Raw genomic sequence first — 17573 nt, 5'->3', positions numbered from 1 at the left:
ATTATACAGGGCTGCTTAATGGGAGAGTGCTTGCCTAGCATGTGCAAAACCCTGGATCTGATCCTAATACTGCAAAATAAAAAAGCATATAGTTCTGTGGGTTTTAGTACATTCACAGAGTGGTGCAGCCATCGGTACCATGAAGTTTAGAACATTTTCATCATCCCCAAAAGAAACCTCACGTCTACTGGCAGTCCCTTCCCTTCCCCCACAACTACACATCTACTTTCAGTCTGTGGACTTGCCTGTTCTATTTGAGTTTTAATGGAGACTGCTGTGCAGAGTGAATCATTTCATCTAAGTGGCATCATGTAATGCGCGGCCCTTGGCTTTATGTTTTAAGGAGTCATCTGTTGGGGCTTCAGCAACACTTTGTCCCTTTTTAATTGCTGACTAATAATCTGCTGTATGGACGTGACACATTCTGCTCAGCTCCCCTCTAGCTCAGGTACATTCCCACATCTTGGCCACTGTGCAGGAGGCAGCGGTGGATTTGTGTCCGTGTTGCGTGTGGTCCCGTTTTCACTTACCTTGGGGCCTGCCTGTGTGACAGGAAACACAGCGCCTGGCGTTTCCCTGCTGTGTTCACACCACAACCGTCCACACAGGACCTCCGTGACCTCAGCAGATGTGGGGACTTCTCCTCACCTACCACGCAAGCTATGTTGCAGCAGCCGACAAGGGCTGGGGGTCCCCTACCCTGGTTCAGTTCTGGCCCTGTCCACCTGGAGGTGACACCCTATCTCCCCAGGTTGGATGCCAGCCGCAAGCCCCAGGTGGTTTTTACCCATGCTTCTGATCAACAAGATCTAGATGGGCGCCCCTGTAATCCTCCCCTCAGGTTCACTTAATTTGTTTAAGCTGCTCACAGGACTCAGCTTACTGGCTTGTCGTAAAGGATATTTCAAAGGATGCAGGAGAGGAGATGGGCAGGGAGAGAGGTCCGGGACGAGGGGTGCAGAGCTTCCGGCCCTCTCCGGGTGCATCACCCACCAGGAGGGCCCCCTCCCCCCGGACTGTGTGAACCCTGTGCTCTTGGGCTTTTGTGGCGACTTCACTGCACAGGTGTGATTGCTGATAGGTGGGGGGACGCCCCACGAGGCCCATCTGTCCAGCATTCTCCCTGGACTCTGCAGCTTTCCTCCCTCCAGGGAATGGGCGCTGTGGACGAAGACCCAAAAGTATACAGTGCGTCGTGACATTTCAATCTAGGAGTGGAATTGCTGGATCACTTGGCAGTTGTAAGTTTAACCTTCTGAGAATTTACTTTCCAGTTTGTTTCCCGCAGCGCCCGCCCCATTTTCCATTCCCACCAGCAGGGCTCGGAGGTTTTCCTTTCTCTACATCTTTGCCGACCCTGGTTTCCATCTCTCTTTTTGGCTCTGGCCACGTTATTGGGTTTGCAGTGGTGACACATTGCGGTTTTGGTTTGCATTTCCCTCTTGGCTAATCGTGTCCAGCATCTTTTTATGAGCTTGTTGGCTGTTTTTGTATCTTTATTGGAGAAGTGTGCATTGCCCATTGGGAGAATTGCCCATTTTAAATTGTTCTTTTTATTATGGATTCAAAGGCACTCTTTATACAGTCTAGATGTTGTTATGTTTTCTGGACATGACTGTCATCTGTGTGTGTGTGTGTGTGTGTGTGTGTGTGTGTGTAAAGGCAGCATGGCATGGAATTTATCGTGCCTGGGTGCAGGCACCCTGAGGGTGAAAAGGCCGTCTGTAGGGCACATCAGATCTTTCATTTGCAAAATTTCTCCCCATCCTGTGAGTGATCTTCACTTTCTTGATAATGTCATTTGATGCACAGAAGATTTTGATTTTGATAAAGTCCAATATCTGTTCTTTCTTTGTTGCTTTCACTTTTGGTGTGGTACCTTATCTAGGGGCCGTGAAGATTTAGGCCTCCGTTTTAGTGGTGGCCAGTTTTATGTCTCAGCTTGACTCAGCTACAGTACCCAGATGTAGAGTCCAGCATTAGTCTGGATATTTCTGTTAAAGTAGTTTTTCGTTGAGATTACTACTTAGGTTAGTTAACTTTGAGTAAGCATATTATCCTCCCTAATGCAGGTGGGTCTCATCCAGTCACATAATTTTTGTCATTTATTTTATTGGTCTACAGCATACTACGTTAATTTGATTTTCAGATGTTAAACCAACCTTGCATTTCTGGGATAAATGTGTCTTAAGTCATGATGTCAGTACTTTTTCATGTTGCTGGATTTGATTTGCTTGTGTTTTGTCAAAAATTTTTGTGTTTATATTCATAAACAATAGTGGTCTGTATTTTTCCTTCTCACGGTGCTTGTGTTTGATGAAAATATTTTTACGCTAGAGGTTTTTGAATCTTCTCTGGGATAGCACAGGGATGAGGGAGGAGGCTTGGTGATTCCAGCACCCGGGATTAAGGCTCTTCCAAAAGCACTGGCTGCCTGGGTTCTTCGCCTGTACCGTGGGATGATCGTGGCCCTGGTGCCCTGGGTGTGGTAGGGAGGAGGAGGGGTCAAATCCCTCATGGTGCTGTGACTGTCATTCTGCCCATTGGAGTGAGGAGTAGTGCTGGGTAGAGTCACGGTCGTGCTGGTTTCCAGACCAGAGGGTCCCGCCTGGCCCCTCCCCCAGCTCCGGCAGCGGCCTGTGTGTGGCCCAGAGCACAGCACAGTGTCCCCAGCAGTCCCCCAGGATGCTGTCAGCTCCCCCTTCCCCCAGCTGGGGGCCCAGCAAGAAGGAAGTGACTGATTTTCCAACCAGACTGGGGCTTCATGTCCCAGGAGCTGCTGCTTGTTTGATGCTGTAGCCCAGGTTCAGGTCTCAGCCAAGGCGACTTCAGGGCTCAAGTCCCCCAGGGGAGGTGGGCAGGATAAAGCGCTGGTGTCCTTGGGGACAGCCTCTGTCGATGTCCTGTTGGTCTGTGAACGTCACCAGCATGGATCTTCTGCTGTGGGGCCATCTCTCTGTGGTGCACTGGTGGTTTTGCTCCTACCACTGCTGTCTGGCTGGGGGTTGGGGAGGATAACAGACTGGCATTGGGGTGGGGTCACTTAGATGTCTCTTCCTGAGGCTTTCCACTTAATTCAGCCACCACCATTAGCAGGGAGGGACGGGAATTCTGGTTCTAGGAGACGACAGCATCGGGTAGAGCTCATCCAGCCACAGACCTGTGGAAATGCAGCTGGAGAACGGGCAGAAACTGAGCGGGTCCTCATCCAGTCCTTGGGGTTCCACAGACCAATCTTAAGAAAAGGGGGGGCCCTTTCTAGGGTTGCCAATGTATAGTTTTGCTCAACATGTCTATTTTAAAGAAAGAAGGGCGACAAAAATTTAAAACCCCGGCTACTACCTGATATGATTGGCATTTCATAAAAGAAAGGCTATTTTAGTAGCAAAGAAGTTAGAAGGGATGTCATCTCAGATAGAGAACAACCTTGAAAAGATTTCTGATCTCCTGTGGCCCCCGAAGGGCCTGGGTTTGTGAATCGGAGCTTTTGGTGACCAGGTTGCTGGGTGCGTTAGGCAGAAAGGCAGTATGTCTCCTCCAAGGTCCCCCACGTGTGCTGGCCTGTCCTGGCGTGGCCCTGTCCTGGCGTGGCCCTGTGTCCTGCCCTGAGGTCAGGGTGATCTGAGCTGTCCCAGCTGCTTCCAGGGTAGGAGGGGCCTCTGGCCAGTTTTGTGCACACGAGTGCGGGTGGGGGCCCTGTCAAGCGTCTTTAAAATGTGAGAACACAGTTTCTCTGCACTGAACACGTGGGGTCAGAGTGGACACTGGAATGGACTTCACTGTGCCTGACGTGGCCCGTGCCAAGCCACAGGCAGATGGGAGGGAGGAGGAAGAGGCTAGGTTGTCCCAGGCTGACAGGTGGTGAAATGCGGACGGGGGCGGTTGTTGGAGGGAGCTAGGTTCTGACACGCATCTTCCGCCTCTGGCAGCCTGTGTCCCCACTTGCCAGGCTGGACCCGTTTCCTCCCAAGGGCCGGTGTGTTGGGTGACTGTACCCACAGGGCATGGCTGGCCCAGGATGTGCTGCTGGACCGTGTCCTCTGCTTTCCCCTCCTAGCTTCACAGCGCCCTGGAAGCCTCAAGTTCCAGTGTTACTCAGAGAGAGTCTGGCCCTTCTGTTTTTTTTTTTTTTTTTTTTTGGTTTTTGGTTTTTCTCCGGTACTGGGAACCGAACTCACGACCTTGCGCTTGCCAGGCAGGCGCTTTGCTGCTGAGCTAAATCCCCAGCCCCTGGCCCTTCTGTTTATAGCTGAGGCAGCAGAGCCTGGAGCGGAGGGCAGGCTGCTCAGGGCCCTGCATGAGCTGGGATGAGGAGCAGAGGCCCCCGCTCCCAGACCCACGAGTGTCCTCCCCATCCACATCACCCTTGACCCGAGTCTCCCTGGTGTCGCCCAGGTGAGCTGTGGGGTTTTGCTGCGGCTCCGGAGAGCCAGCGGGCCCCTCCCTGGTGGACTGCACCTCTAGAAATTGGCGGTTGTGTCTGGCTGTTTGTTCAACCCTTGCTCTCTGGTTCCAAATTGGAAGTCCCTGGTGACCTCCAGGGGGATCTGCAGTTAATCTGTTTGGACGCCCCCAGAGCTGCTGGGTGGCCGTGGACCCGAGCCCGTCTCTGAGGACTTTCCGGGTTGGTGCACAGTGTCCATTGGAGCTCAGCTCCCAGGAGAGCACAGCCGTGGGAGTCTGAAACCCTCCACAGCAAGTGGCTGCTCGCGTTCTTGCCCTGCACCCGCAGAACCCCCAAGTGGTGGATTCCCTTTCCTGGCTCCCTGTCAGCTTCATCAGTCGTTTACATTTTAATAATAAGCAGTTAAGAACCCAGCTCCTTGTTCTGCTGCTGTACTTGGATCCCAGCAAGGTAGAGAGGTTCGTCCCCTCTGCACATGGTTCTCGTTTCTGTGAGGGGCCTTTGCGGCGTCACAGTTGCTGTTCATAGAACACGGAGCCCGTGGGAATGCCTCAGTTTCTCATGCTGTCCCTGAACATATGGGGCCCTTCTGAGGGTCTCAGAAGTAGAATCATCAACTTAGTTGAAAAGTAGAAGCTTAAAAAAAAATTGGAATTTTTCAAATGGAAAACCTCAAAGCGGGGAGCAGATTCTCATGGGCCCCATGCGCCCACCTCCCACCCTCCGGAAGCCCCTGCCAAGGCCAGTTTGATTTCACATAGAGCCAGTCTCCTGGATCACTCCATAGCGAGTGCCGGACCTCGAAGTGCTTCTTCCACAAATACTTCAGCGAACCCCCCTAAACAAGGTAATCAGAACCCTAGTGTCACACCTAAAATAACTAGCAGTCCTTTCTCGTCATCACATATCAAATCTGGGTTGAGATTTGCTCATTGGTGTCATGCATTCTTCTTGCCCTTGGTTCAGAATCCAAATCAGAGCCACCTGTCACATGGGACTGATTGGTCCAGGTGTCTTGTTTATTTACTTGGGCTGGGGACGAAACGCAGGGCTTTCTGCATGCTAGGCAAGTATCCTACCACCGAGCAACTCCTCCAGCTCAAGGCCCTTTTAATCTCTGAGTTACATTTTTGGGGGAAGCTGGTTGTCCCGCAGAGCTAGTCTTGCCAGTTGTGTCCCTGGGGTTAAGTTGGCCTCTCCTATAAAGTGCTGGAGTCAGGCTTGGTTACGTTCTGGCTCAGCCTTTGGCCAGAATAGTTATGGGTGGTGCTGTGTGCTGCCATCCAGGCTGGAGGTCCTGTCACCTCCCTTGCTATGGCATTTGTGGCATGCATTGCTTGGATTCCTTTTTTCACTTGCAATTTGCGGAATAGTGATCTGCCAGTTCCTCGTTCCCTCTGCATTAATTAATGGCAGCAGTTCCAGAAATAGAGACCTCTCTGCAGTGTAGTGGGTCCAAAAGGCAGCTTCTTGAGTCTCTCTTTGATTTCCTGTCACATTGGACAGAGGCTGGATTGGTTTGGGAGGTGCTTGTCTAAACCCCAGGGAAAAGGAGTCTCTGAGGAGGGTTTGGGTGACTGGAGCTGGTGGGCAGGGAGGAAGGTGAGGCTAAGAGTTGCCAGAGACCAGTGCTGGCAGCCAGGGCCTCCAGACCCACATGGTCCTGCCATCTTCACAACCCAGAACCAGCTCAAGAGCTCAAGGGCTCACAACCCAGAACCAGCTCAAGAGCTCAATAGCTCACAACCCAGAACCAGCTCAAACCTGCACACGGCTTTCCACTGGGAAGGCCGTCCCTTGTGTGACAGCCTTGGCTCTTCTCAGCCTGTCTCAAGATACTTGGCCTGGGGGCCTGCAGCCCGCAGTCGTACCTCTTCCATGTTCCAGGGCGTTGGTGAGGTTAGGTCAAGGCCTCATCATCTGGCCCAGGTGTGTGAGGGAGCCAGCGTGCTCAGAAGATTTTAACTCCAAACAGAAAAATGAAAGGAAGGAGGAAAACCTTTGAACTAAGGTACTTCATGAGGCTGGGGTGGATGTGAGAGGCCCAGGCCCAGGATGAGGAGACCCTAGGATGGCCACCAGCCACAGGTGACACCGTCCAGCAAATCAGTTGTTTCCTATTGGGCTTCGACAGGGAAAATTCTTGTGACAGAAATCAAGGTCAGGGCTCTTAGAGGAAGCCCTGCTAGAAGCATTAATGCCAATGGCACTTTTCCTTGGCCTTGGCTAGTGATGTTAATTCATAGTGCTCTGTATTTAAAACAGTCTACTGTGTCTTCTAGCCTCCCTCCTGAGTGAATTTGGAGAAAAGCTGAAGTAAAAATAGCCACACTAAGACAAGCAGCATGTCCCTTGGTCTCAGACTGAGATTTTATAAATATATTGCTACGGCACAGTCGGTCTTCCTGGCCGATGCACCAGATGTAACGGCAAGCAGAAACACCGAAACAACACCCAGCATTTGGAGGCAGATTTATTTATGTCAACAGGCAGTGACTGGGTTTATTCTTAAAACATCAGGCCCTGATCTCTGGTGGTCTAGGGCTTATATGGGATAAGCAAGTACAGAGGCAGAATGGCTTATCAATTGGGGATTGGTTCTTACAATATGCGTCATAGTGACCAGCTGTGCATCACAGTGACCAGCCATTTCTAAGAGACAGAAGTAACCAGAACTGCAATAGGAACTATTACCTGGGCAGCTAAGAAACTGAAATGTTCTGGGAGGGGGGCACATTTTCTGTTACGTTGCCCCCTTCCTTTAGTTTTCCCAGCAAATCTTTGCTGGACACATTACATGTGACCTTCTGAGATAAGGTCCAACTAGAAACAGTAACATTAGGGTTGTCAGTGATCCTAGGATGAGCCCTAGCCAAGGTCCCCAAGATTGTCTTATTACAGAGTTTTTTTTCTATGTTATTTTTGGGAAGAGACATAATTTAGACCTGTGTGTTCTATAGCATTACTCTGGCAAGGTAGTAAGGGAGTTAATCTGATCTAAGAGAGTGTCCATTGTACCTTGGATGCTCACCAAATCTTGATCAAATGTTTTATTGTTCTGTTCTTTTGGGATAACCGTCTATAGAGTTTAAGGCAAAAACTACAGCTAGCCGGGGGGTGGGGAAGCAAGGACTGGGGTAAGTAACCTGAAAAGGCACAAAAATCAAGGGGCGTAGGTACGGAGCAGTCCTGTGAATGATGTCCGCAGGCTTCAGCTGTGCATGGATTGGTCAGCATCTGGAGTGACCAGAGCAGGGCTTTGAGTACTTGAGTGCATTGTCTTTTCCGAGTGAGCCCCGGAGGAGCTGTCCAGGTAAACTTTCTAGTAATTGTCTTGATGGGCTCTTCTAACTCTGGAATGGTAGATCTAAAGCTGAATTTCTGAAACTTGTAGAGGTAGTTAATATGCACCTGGGTTATATGTGTGTGCAGGAGTGTCTACAGGTATAACTGGTCTTCTAGCTAAACTCTTGTGGAGCTAGTTACAAACTATTTCTGTATGGTTATGTTTTATTTTCTAAGCTTTTTAGAGCTTGTGGTGTGTATGCTATATGTAGTTTTTATTTAATCTTTAATAGTTCTGTCAGTTTTGAGTTATCTGTGCTATGAAGGCAGGCTCAGTGGTCAATAGTAGGCCATACCTAGGGATAGCAGACCCTACAAACTTTTGTTGTGTTGGCCAACCTGAGTAGGTGCAGATGAGCACGGAGTCATGTGAGGTAGAGGTCAGGGCCAGTGACACAGATACTGAAGTCTGAGCTGTCTGCAGTGGTACAGGTGCCAGCACTGTAGCTGGAGCTTGTAGAACAAAGGGTGGGGGGCAGGTCTGGCTCTGATCTTCTGGAAGTACCAGGTAAAGTTTTTCTGGCTGGGGCTGATGTTTCAGTCAGCTGAATCCTTGGCGGGGACTTAGGTCTCCAGATAGAATTATTTTGCATTGGTGGCAGATTTCCAAACAGCATCAGGACGCAGTAGCAAGAGAGCTTTGGCCAAAATAGCTTTGTTCAAGGTGATCACAGTGTATCCAGTACAGCATGTGGCACCTGGACAGTTAGGTCTTGGCCTAAGGTAGGGCTTGTCAGCTTTCTTGATCAGAAGCATAGTGGCCGTTAGAGCATGGAGGCAAAGGGGGAGGAAGCCCTTAGTCACTGATCCAAGTATTTATACAGATAGGCCACTGGGCGCCCCCAGGGACTGACAGTCTGAGTAAGCATCATTGTTTTTGTGAACTCAAGGATCCAGAGTCTGTAGAAGCCAGCAGCTCTAAGAAATCTGTGGAGTTTCTTTCTTGCAACCAGTTTCTGCCAGACATTATAGCAGAGCTTTTGTGTTTTTCTAGCAGGTAGCTTGGGTGTCATTAATCAGAAATGCAGTGATATTTTGTGCTGGGAAACTAGTGAGATCAGCTGTGAGGGCTTCTCTAAAGAGGGTAAGCAAGTTTTTGAACCTCTGGGAGGTTGAGTCCAGGTCAGCTGACTTTTGAGTTCACAGCTGGGGTCTTCTCATTTAAAGGCAAAGAGGAGCTGGCTGGAAGTGGCCAACTGAAGGCCCGAGAAGGCATTCTTTAGGTCCAAGCAGGTGAACCAGCAGGCTGTGGGTGGCAGAACATTGAGGCACCGTATGCAGAAGGCAGTTGTGGTGGCATTGGGAGGTCAGAGATCTTGAAGTGGCTTTACAGGCAGGAGAGGTATATTTAGCAATTGGACAGTCTGTAGACATGTTGTAGTTTTGAAGCCTCATTTTTTTTCTTGGGGGACCCTGATGGAACTGGGAGGGACAGAGAAACTGCTGTCCTGAAGCCAAATCTGTTGCTAGGGCCTCCCTGAGAATAGTGGGAGAGTTCCCAAATCCTTGTGGCAGTTGAGTAACAGTCTAAAAAGGCCATGTGGGTTGGGAACCTCAGAATGCAAGGTGATGGCTGCATTGTTGACAGCACAGAGATCTTGCCCAAGGTGATGGTAACTTTTTAATAGAGGGAACTTTTGAAGGCAGAGAGTGCTGTTCCATTGTCTACCACAAAAGTCACAGGTTTGCCTCCAACTTTTACAACGACCCTGTGCTCTCGGGGGCCCAGTTTGATAGAGCTCGGTCTGTCCTATCCATCTAGGCCCAACAGGGCAAGGAGAGGTTCAGGTTGAGGTGGGCTGGATAGTCAGATATTTGTGTTTTGCAGAGGGGCCATTTATTTTTGTGTCCATAGCCCTTATACCGGAGGGTATGGTCATCTATCAGACTGGATTTTTTTATGGATATCAGGTGCTTTTTTTTAAAATCGGGTTTCTGGGTAACAGTGGTTGATGGGCTTTTTGTCCCCCCCTTTGATGTCTTTGAGAAACACTTGACTGATTTTATGCTTTTAGGTGGGGCAACTTTTGGGAATGGCATGGCAACTCATTTGTCAGGGCTGACAGTCCAATTTTTCCTCAGTCAAAATGTGGAGTACAGAAGGAATTGCTGACAGTCATCTTGGGTGGGTGTTAGATGAGGCCATCTTGCCAGGTCAGAGGCAGGAGGCTCCAGAGGGAGAGCCTCTGTGACTGAATGCAGGCGATGGCTGGCTGGAACCAGTTCAGTTGTCTGGAAGGAGATGAGTTGGGAGTGGGGAGTGAAGCTATAGGTGTTGGCAGCAATTACAGTGGCCAGTGAGGGTGCCGAGGCAAAATTTTCAGGAAGAGTGGGCCTCTTTTTTTTTTTTTTTATTCTGAGAAGCAGGGAGTGATTTGGTTTCATTTTTAACTCTGTAAAAGCCTTTTCATGCAGTTAGGGACTGTGGGTTTTGACTAATTAATTCCCACCTCTGACTTCCTATGTGTGTGTTGTGTACCCTTGAATGATGGCACAACAGACAAAGGGTGGGTGCCTCTCAGAGAGAGACCATTCAGATGCCCACATGACTGAGCCCCTTGTGGGGACTTAGGTGTGACTTAGCTCAGGAGATGTGAGGTCTCCATTATGCCATATGTCGATCACCACGGAACCACAGGTGAGGACCCAGTCAGCCACCTCGACCAGTGCTTCCCAGTCTTGGTGCACAGATGGAGCAGCCTATGGCTTACACTGTCTGTTCCACTCACCCGTTCATTCAGCAGGCACTCAGAGGTTAAGCATTCCAACCCGCTTCCGTTGAGGGTGGTCCTGACTAATGAGAGTTCATTAGACTCCCCTTCTGCTCAAGGTGAGCAGCACTGACAAACTGCCCCAGAATCAGGCAGGCAGACAGATAGACAGACAGACTGCGTCCTCCTCCCTTTTGGGTCCGATGTGAGCCCCTCAAGCAGGGAGCCAGGAGTCCTCCTCCGGACCTCTGAGGGGACTCGAGAAATCTCAAGGGTATGCCTTCCGTCGGGACCTGGGGAGGTCCTTGCTCTGTCCACGAGCACCATGACTGGTGACCAAAGAAGTCAGTATGGTCAGTCTTCCAGGCTGATGCACTAGATGTAGTGGCAAGCAGAAATACTAAAACAATACCCAGGATTTGAAGGCAGATTTATTTATGTCAGTGGGTACTGATCAGGATCATTCCCAAAATATCAGCCTCTGATCTCTGGTGGTCTAGGGCTTATATGGGATAAGCAAGCAGGAAGTACAGAGGCAGAATGGTTTGTCAATTGGGGATTGGTTCTTACAATATGTATCACAGTGAACAGCCATTTCTAGGAAACAGGAGCAGCCGGAACTAGAGCAGGAACTAGTACCTGGGCAACTAAGAAACTGAAGTATACTGGCCCAGGGGCATTTTCTGTTACAATATTACTGCTTGGATTTTGAGCAGTGCTTTTTGAGTTTTCTAAGAGCTGTGTCTTCTTACACTGTGTCTTCTTTGGTCTTCAGAGGTAAAGAGACCAGGATGGGTTTTGTGAGATCCGTTTGACTGAGGAAGAAGCTGAGGCCTATGGAAGTTTTATGCCTGACTAGAGGCAGGACCAGAACCTGTCTCCCACATTTCAGCCTGAATTTGTTTCCCCACTAGGGACAGTCTTGGCCTAAGGGGCAATTTTGCAGTAGCAGAAAGAAGAAGGGCTGTTGAGGAAGTCCTGGCCGCCACTGTGCCCACTGCTGGGTGCTGAGTGGGCCACACAGATTGAAGAGCTCTTGGGGACTCAGCGCAGCAACTCGAGGACTAAGGTCATTTCCTAAGGAAACCATGAAGTGAGACAGCTCTGGCACTGAGCTTTGGGCGTGTCTCTTTCAGCCTCCAAAAGACCCTAGTGTGGCCAAAATTGTTCTCTGGAGACATCATTCCAATAGGTAATGTGTCTCCAGGGCCTGGCCTGTGCAATTAGAGCAGCTCTGGAATGCCACCAGCTGTCACATAAAATGTGACTTAAGGAAGGACCACTTCCTCTGGCTCTTTCACACCCAGCCCAGAAGAGAGCCCAGAATAGCACTGGTGGGTTGGCCTGACTGCAGGAATGGAGTGTGTGTGTGTGTGTGTGTGTGTGTGTGTGTGTGTGTGCTCTTGCATGAGTGTGTGTATGTCTGTGTTCAGGGCACCTGCTGTTGGCAGCTAAGACCCCTCTCTTCCCTTCCCGTTTTGGGCTAAGCTGGAACCATTTCCTCCTTGCTGGGGGACTTTTCTGTTCTAATGACAGACCTCACTGAGCACCTCCAGTGTGCAGGCATGGCTCCTGCCCTCCCCTCCTCTTCCATTTCTCCTCCCTTCCCTTCCCTTTTTTCTTCCCTTCTATTTTTTTTTCCTTCCTTTTTTTAAATGGTACTAGGGATTGAACTAGGTGCTAGGTACCTTGTACCTTGTGGTACTAAGCTTCACACACACTAGACAACCATTCTACCACTGAGCTACATCCCCAGCTCTTTTTCAGTTTTAAGATAGGTCTTGCTAAGTTGTCTAGGCTGGCCTTGAATTTGTAGGCCTCCTGCCTCAGCCTCCCTCATAGCTGGTACTGTAGGTTTGTACCACCACATCTGGCTCCTAGGTGAGCACCATTGGAGGGAGTTTTCAGTGGTTTGGGGGATTTCAGCCTCAACTCCAGCTCTCCCCCCCACCCCCTGCACATCACTCTGTCTCATGTGGACCACCTCTGTGCTTGCTGTTGTCAGCATCTGGTGTGGGTGTCTCAGGGTGCTGTTTCTGGCCTGTGGGTCTCTGTCTTCCCATCTGTCACCTGAGGTTGTTACCTCTGCTCTGTGTGCCTTGAGGGTGGTGGTGAGGACCAGTCCTGGCACTTCAGGGGATGGAAGTGGGTGGGAAGGCTGTGGTTGGCAGGCGGCCATGTGTAGCAGCAAGGGCTGCGTTTGGACTGGAATGGCAGTACCTGGCCCAGCGGGCTGTCACACGGGGTCTTTGGGGAGTGGCAAGTCGAGAGGCCGGGCTTAGTTCCTTCGCACGTTTGAAGTTCTGAGTAGGACATCGTGGCTTTGGAAATCGGTTTCCCTCGTGGGCTGAGGGCCCTGCCCTGCCTTCCAGGTCAGGTACAGAAAGCCCCGTGTGCTGCAGGCCCTGCCAGGCTGGCCTGGGGAGGAAGTGTAGCGGCTTGCTCAGAGGCCCTGTGGCCAGGGAGAGGGTGGTGCTGCAGTGGGCAGAGGGTGGGATCTGAACTTTGGGACCCACCCTCAGCCTCTGGCAGTCTCTGAGCTGGAGCCTGCAGCCGGAAGCGGAGGCCACCAGGTTGTTTTGCCTGCCACTTAGGAGGGGACACAGGGAAGCTCCTGGAGTGGGGAGCTTGGCTAGCTTGGATGGACACTGACCTCAGCCTGGCCTCATTTGCTCCTGTTTCTCCCTGGGGCTCTCTCTCCTTCCAGCCTGCGCCTTGTCTGGGACTTTATGGACAAGGGCCATCCCCGGGCTGTTCCTAGCAAGAGTGGACAGGAGGTCTGGTTCCTGCGGAGGCCCTGCCCTCGGCCCTCTGGGTGACTCTGGAAAGAAATGAGTGGATGTCGGTAACCCTGGGTGTCCTGCGAGGCTGGGACGAGGGGTTGTGGTGTTAAATAGGGTGGTCAGTGTAACCGTGAGGAGGGAAGGGAGGGAGCCAAGCTGGCAGCTGGGGAAGCGCATTCCAGGCAGAGGGTACAGCAGGTGCAAAGGCCCTGCAGTGGGTGATGCCTATGTGGGAATGACGCCTGGGGGCAGAAGGAGGCAGGGGGAGGGCAGGGGGCTTGGGGACTGCAGGCTGGGAGGCGGATCTGGCAGGCCAAGCTGGGATTGCTTAGGTTTAGCCTCTGCTCCAGGTAGAAACCTCAGGATGGAGTGTACTGCCGCGTTGAATGATGAGGCTCAGCCCGAGGGCAGAGAAGGCCAAGGGGCTGGAGGGCGTGGGCTGGAGTGTCCAGAGCAGGCTTCAGGACAGAGGGGGCTTGTCCCAGGCCTGGGGGACAAGCTGGACAGGGTCAGGCCAGGCGAAGAGGAAGGGCGCTCAGGCAGGAGGAACAGAGGCAGGGAGGCGTGAGGCTGGGAGGGGCTGGGTGTGACTGGTGAGAGAGGCCAGGGTCTTGGGAAGAGCGTGGGTAGGGGAGTTCAGTCCCAGCTCAGGAAGCTGTGCCTTTGGATATTTACTTCCCCTTGCTGAAGCTCATCTGCAGAATGAGATGTTCCATCAGATCAGGATGTGACGTGCTCAGCCCGGCTCGCATGTTGTCCTTGTAGCTGTAGCCTGGGAGGCTCCCTGCCTGTGCCTCAGTGGGCCTTTCTGGAGAGCTCCACTGGCAACCCCGGGCTGGCACCCATGCCAGGCAGACAGAGATCTGAGAGGCCTGAAATGCTCAGAGCCCTGGCTGCCCCTCCCGGCCCCTCTTCTATTTTAGGGCTTAGTCTGCAGCTAATGACAGCCTGGCCTGCCAGGTCTCTCAAAAACGGCTCCACTATTTTTATGCGCAGGAGGTAGCCGGCCTGCCCTCCTCCCAGACAGGGTGAGAATGGGATGTTTTTAAGGAAACTGAGCTTGATAGGAAGGTGCGTCATTGTCTGAAATCACAGCCCAGGGATGGGGCAGGATGTGCTGGAGGGCCTCCTGGGGGTGCCAGGCTTCTCTTTACACCGTGGTCTGAATTTAGAGATAATTCTACCCTTGCCAGTAGGGCTTGGAAGGACTCCCTCCACCTCTCTACCCCCAAATCCTCACCCTAACCCTCGCCATGTCTCTTGGCACAGGCAGGCTCCATCCCTATGGGACTGGCCCTGGGGCTGGGTGAGAGCTGAGGGCTTTTCATGCCCACGGGACAGTTCCCCTGCGCTCCTTAATTGAAAGTGGTTTGAAATGGTACTCCGTAGGACCTGGGTGGTGATCGCTCCTTCTTTCTAAGAAAATATTTTTAAATAGGCTCCAGGGCTTTGACTGCAGATTGGGAAAGGACAGAAGAAAATCTTTTTATTTCCTTTTTTCTTTTGGCCATTGACTATATTCTAGGTGAAGCTGATGACTTACTGCACCTGCTCAGTTAGTCTTAAAACAATAGGCCTCCTGCCCTGACCTGCCAGGCATCCCTCAGCAAGTGGCTCTGGCCCCACGGCAGGGGCAGGATGAAGCCTAAGATTGCCTCCAACCTTCCTCCCCCCCCTTCCCCTCCCCCACAAGCTCCTCCCTGTTTGTCTGGGTAGGGGGGAACCCTGGGACACACCTTATTCTTTCTTTTTTTTTTTTCTGGTCTTTTTGAGACAGGTTCTTACTATGCAGTTTAGGCTGGCTTTGAGCTGGCACCTTATTCTTTTTTTTTTTGTTTTTTTTTTCTGGTACTTGGAATCGAACTCACGACCTTGCACTTGCCAGGCAGGCACTGTGCCGCTGAGCTAAATCCCCAGCCCCCAAGGCACCTTATTCTTGACCATCTTCCTGTCTCCTGTGTTCCCTTCTACTCTCAGGGCACCTGTGGTCTCTTGTCCTTCCTGACCCACCTGGCCTTCACCTCGCTCTGCTGCCCTTTCTCCACCTGTAATACAGCTCCTTTGGCAGCATCACAGCCTGGGAGAGCAGGACATAAACTTGGGGACTGAGAGTTAGCAGCAGAACCAGGACCAACATGCATCTCCTGGGTTTTGGTGTCACCAGGGTGCCCTCGCTGCTCCTTGCACTGCTCATTGTCCACCTTCCAGCCCTGCCTCCGTCCCCAGGGTCCCCGAAGCTCCTTTGGGATGTGGGGGCCAGCTTACCCAGTTGCCTTCCACTCATGCAGCCCTGGGAGCTTTGTTCTAAAGACAGAGGTGGGGGACCGGGGACCCCAGATCCTATCCAGGCCACTCCAGCTCTGATTCTTCTTTTCTTATTTGCGGTGCCGGCGGGGTGGAAGGTAAGGCTTTGCCTATTGTAGGCAAGAGCCCTACCGCTGAGCTACACCGCAGCCCCATCGCTGAGCTTAGGGCTCTGGGCCATGTCAACTCTGGCATGGGGGGCTCACCCCAGAGATTCCTCCGAGCAGCTGAGGAGGAGATGCGTGGAGGCAGCCGTGTGTGCCTTGCAGCTGTTGGGAGACCAGCCCTCCAGGCCCTCCCACAGAGCCCCTGTCTCCCTAGGGCCCTCTCCTTGTGGGGCGAGGGGCGGGGGCTGCATGGGCTGCACATCTGTGGTGGGTTGCGGGAGCAAAGTCTGGCGTGGTGGCGGAGTAACCTATAGAGGAGGCCTTGTCCCCCAGCTGCCCTCCTGAGTGTGACTCTCCCCTGACTGAAGCCGCGGTGCTCAGTCCTGGCCCCCAGCCTCCTCATCTGACTGGCCCCTGCCTCCGTGTTTTAAAGCTCCCACTGCTTTTCAGGGACAGGAAGGTTGTGAACCCAGTCTCCCAATCTGAGGGTTAACTTCCCGTTGGCACCGGTGGCTTCTGTAATTGAGTCCCTGTTTCCCTTCTTGTCCCTCACATTCTCCTCCTGGCCAAGCCAGCTGGTCACAGCCCACACATCTTGGGCCCTGTCCTGACCTCTGCGCTCTCCCCATCTGGCACACATTCCTGCTGTCCAGGTCCACCAGGCCTTCGTGGCCCCTGGCCACACGCACTCTGGGAAGCCTGCCTTAGTGGGCTTCGCTGTCCTCCCCCCCCCAGATAGCCTGGGCCATTCTCGCAGAAGGGGTTGGGGTTGCTTGCTGCAAAGGCTGAGTCCCAGGTCCCCTCACCTGCCCGGCACCTGCGCTCCCCCAACCCAGCTGTTTCGTCTCTTGCTGTGCCTTGGCCCTGGGGCCTTTCTCACTCATTTACCTGTGCCCAGCCTTGGAGAGGGTGAGGGCGGGGGTCTCAGGGCTATCTGCTCACCCCTTCACCTCTGATCCTGTTTGCAGGACAGGTAAGGTCAGGTAGGTACAGGGGCCTTCTCCTTCTAGTCAGGGCTGAGCCGACCTTCCCGGTGAGCCCAGGCTGAGGGCAGAGGAGGAGGCCCATGATGCCTGCACAAGTCAGAATCCGTTGCAGACAGCTGCACTAAGTCATTTGTGAGTCAGCCCTCCCAGCCCTCCCTGAGGGAACCCACAGAGACAGGGAGGAGCTCAAGGCTTCCCTGTAGCCTGGGAGTACTGGGGCCAGAGAGATGTCCCCCCAAAGGGTATCAAGAGTTGGCCAAGGGTCTTCCCTAGCAGCTACAGCTAGGCACTTGATCCTGCCCCCTGAAGGGCCTCTGCACACTCAGGGGCCATGGAGCTTTCCTGTGGAGAGCTGGCCTTGTCTGGCCGTCCCTTGGCAAGAGGACAGCCACAGTTCCAGTGAGGAAATGGAGCCCCAGGGCAGCCGAGCACCTGCTTCCTGTCAGTGGGAAGTGGATGTCTGACCCCTGGAACCGGCGGGCACGATGGTCTTGCCTGTGATCTTGGCAGGCCCATACTCAGGATAGTGGGAGGGTGAGTTTGGGGTAATGAGGGCCCCATGCTGATCCCACCCTGTTCTGTCCTCCAGGCAAAGGCTGCCAAAGATGAGCAGGAGGTGCGGAGGCTGCAGCTTCGAAGCCTGCAGTACCTGGAGCGCTACATCTACCTGATCCTCTTCAACGCCTACCTCCACCTGGAGGAGGCGAACTCCTGGCAGAGGCCCTTCAGCACCTGGATGTGGGAGGTGAGAGGCAGAGGCTGAGGGTGATGGGCCCCAGGGTGTGGGCTCACATGGGCTGGGTGGGGCATGGGCGTGGGTGTGGCTGGGTGTGGGGTCACCTGTTCCCTGTGTGTCCTTGCTGGGACCCAGGTGACAAGTGTTGCTGTGGAGGGGGAATAGTGCTATTCTTCGTGATGGCATTTTGTTCAAC

The 17573-nt window shown here is 52.6% G+C and overlaps 1 protein-coding gene across 4 annotated transcripts in view; it reads left to right on the top strand.

Moving 5' to 3' along the window:
- The window catches only part of Pald1 (phosphatase domain containing, paladin 1), a 77763-nt gene that overhangs the window by 57599 nt on the left and 2591 nt on the right, over nucleotides 1–17573 (top strand). For all 4 annotated transcript variants that reach the window (XM_005390054.2, XM_005390053.2, XM_005390055.2 and 1 more), the window contains exon 20: nucleotides 17231–17386. In XM_005390054.2, coding sequence (XP_005390111.1) covers nucleotides 17231–17386 — 156 coding nt within the window. The remainder of the gene's footprint in view (nucleotides 1–17230; nucleotides 17387–17573) is intronic.

The sequence above is a fragment of the Chinchilla lanigera genome, unplaced genomic scaffold (assembly GCF_000276665.1).
Source record: "Chinchilla lanigera isolate Chin_1 unplaced genomic scaffold, ChiLan1.0 scaffold00036, whole genome shotgun sequence".
Classification (NCBI taxonomy): domain Eukaryota; kingdom Metazoa; phylum Chordata; class Mammalia; order Rodentia; family Chinchillidae; genus Chinchilla; species Chinchilla lanigera.
Note: the sequence above shows the minus strand (reverse complement) of the source record. Positions and strands in the feature narration are given on the sequence as shown.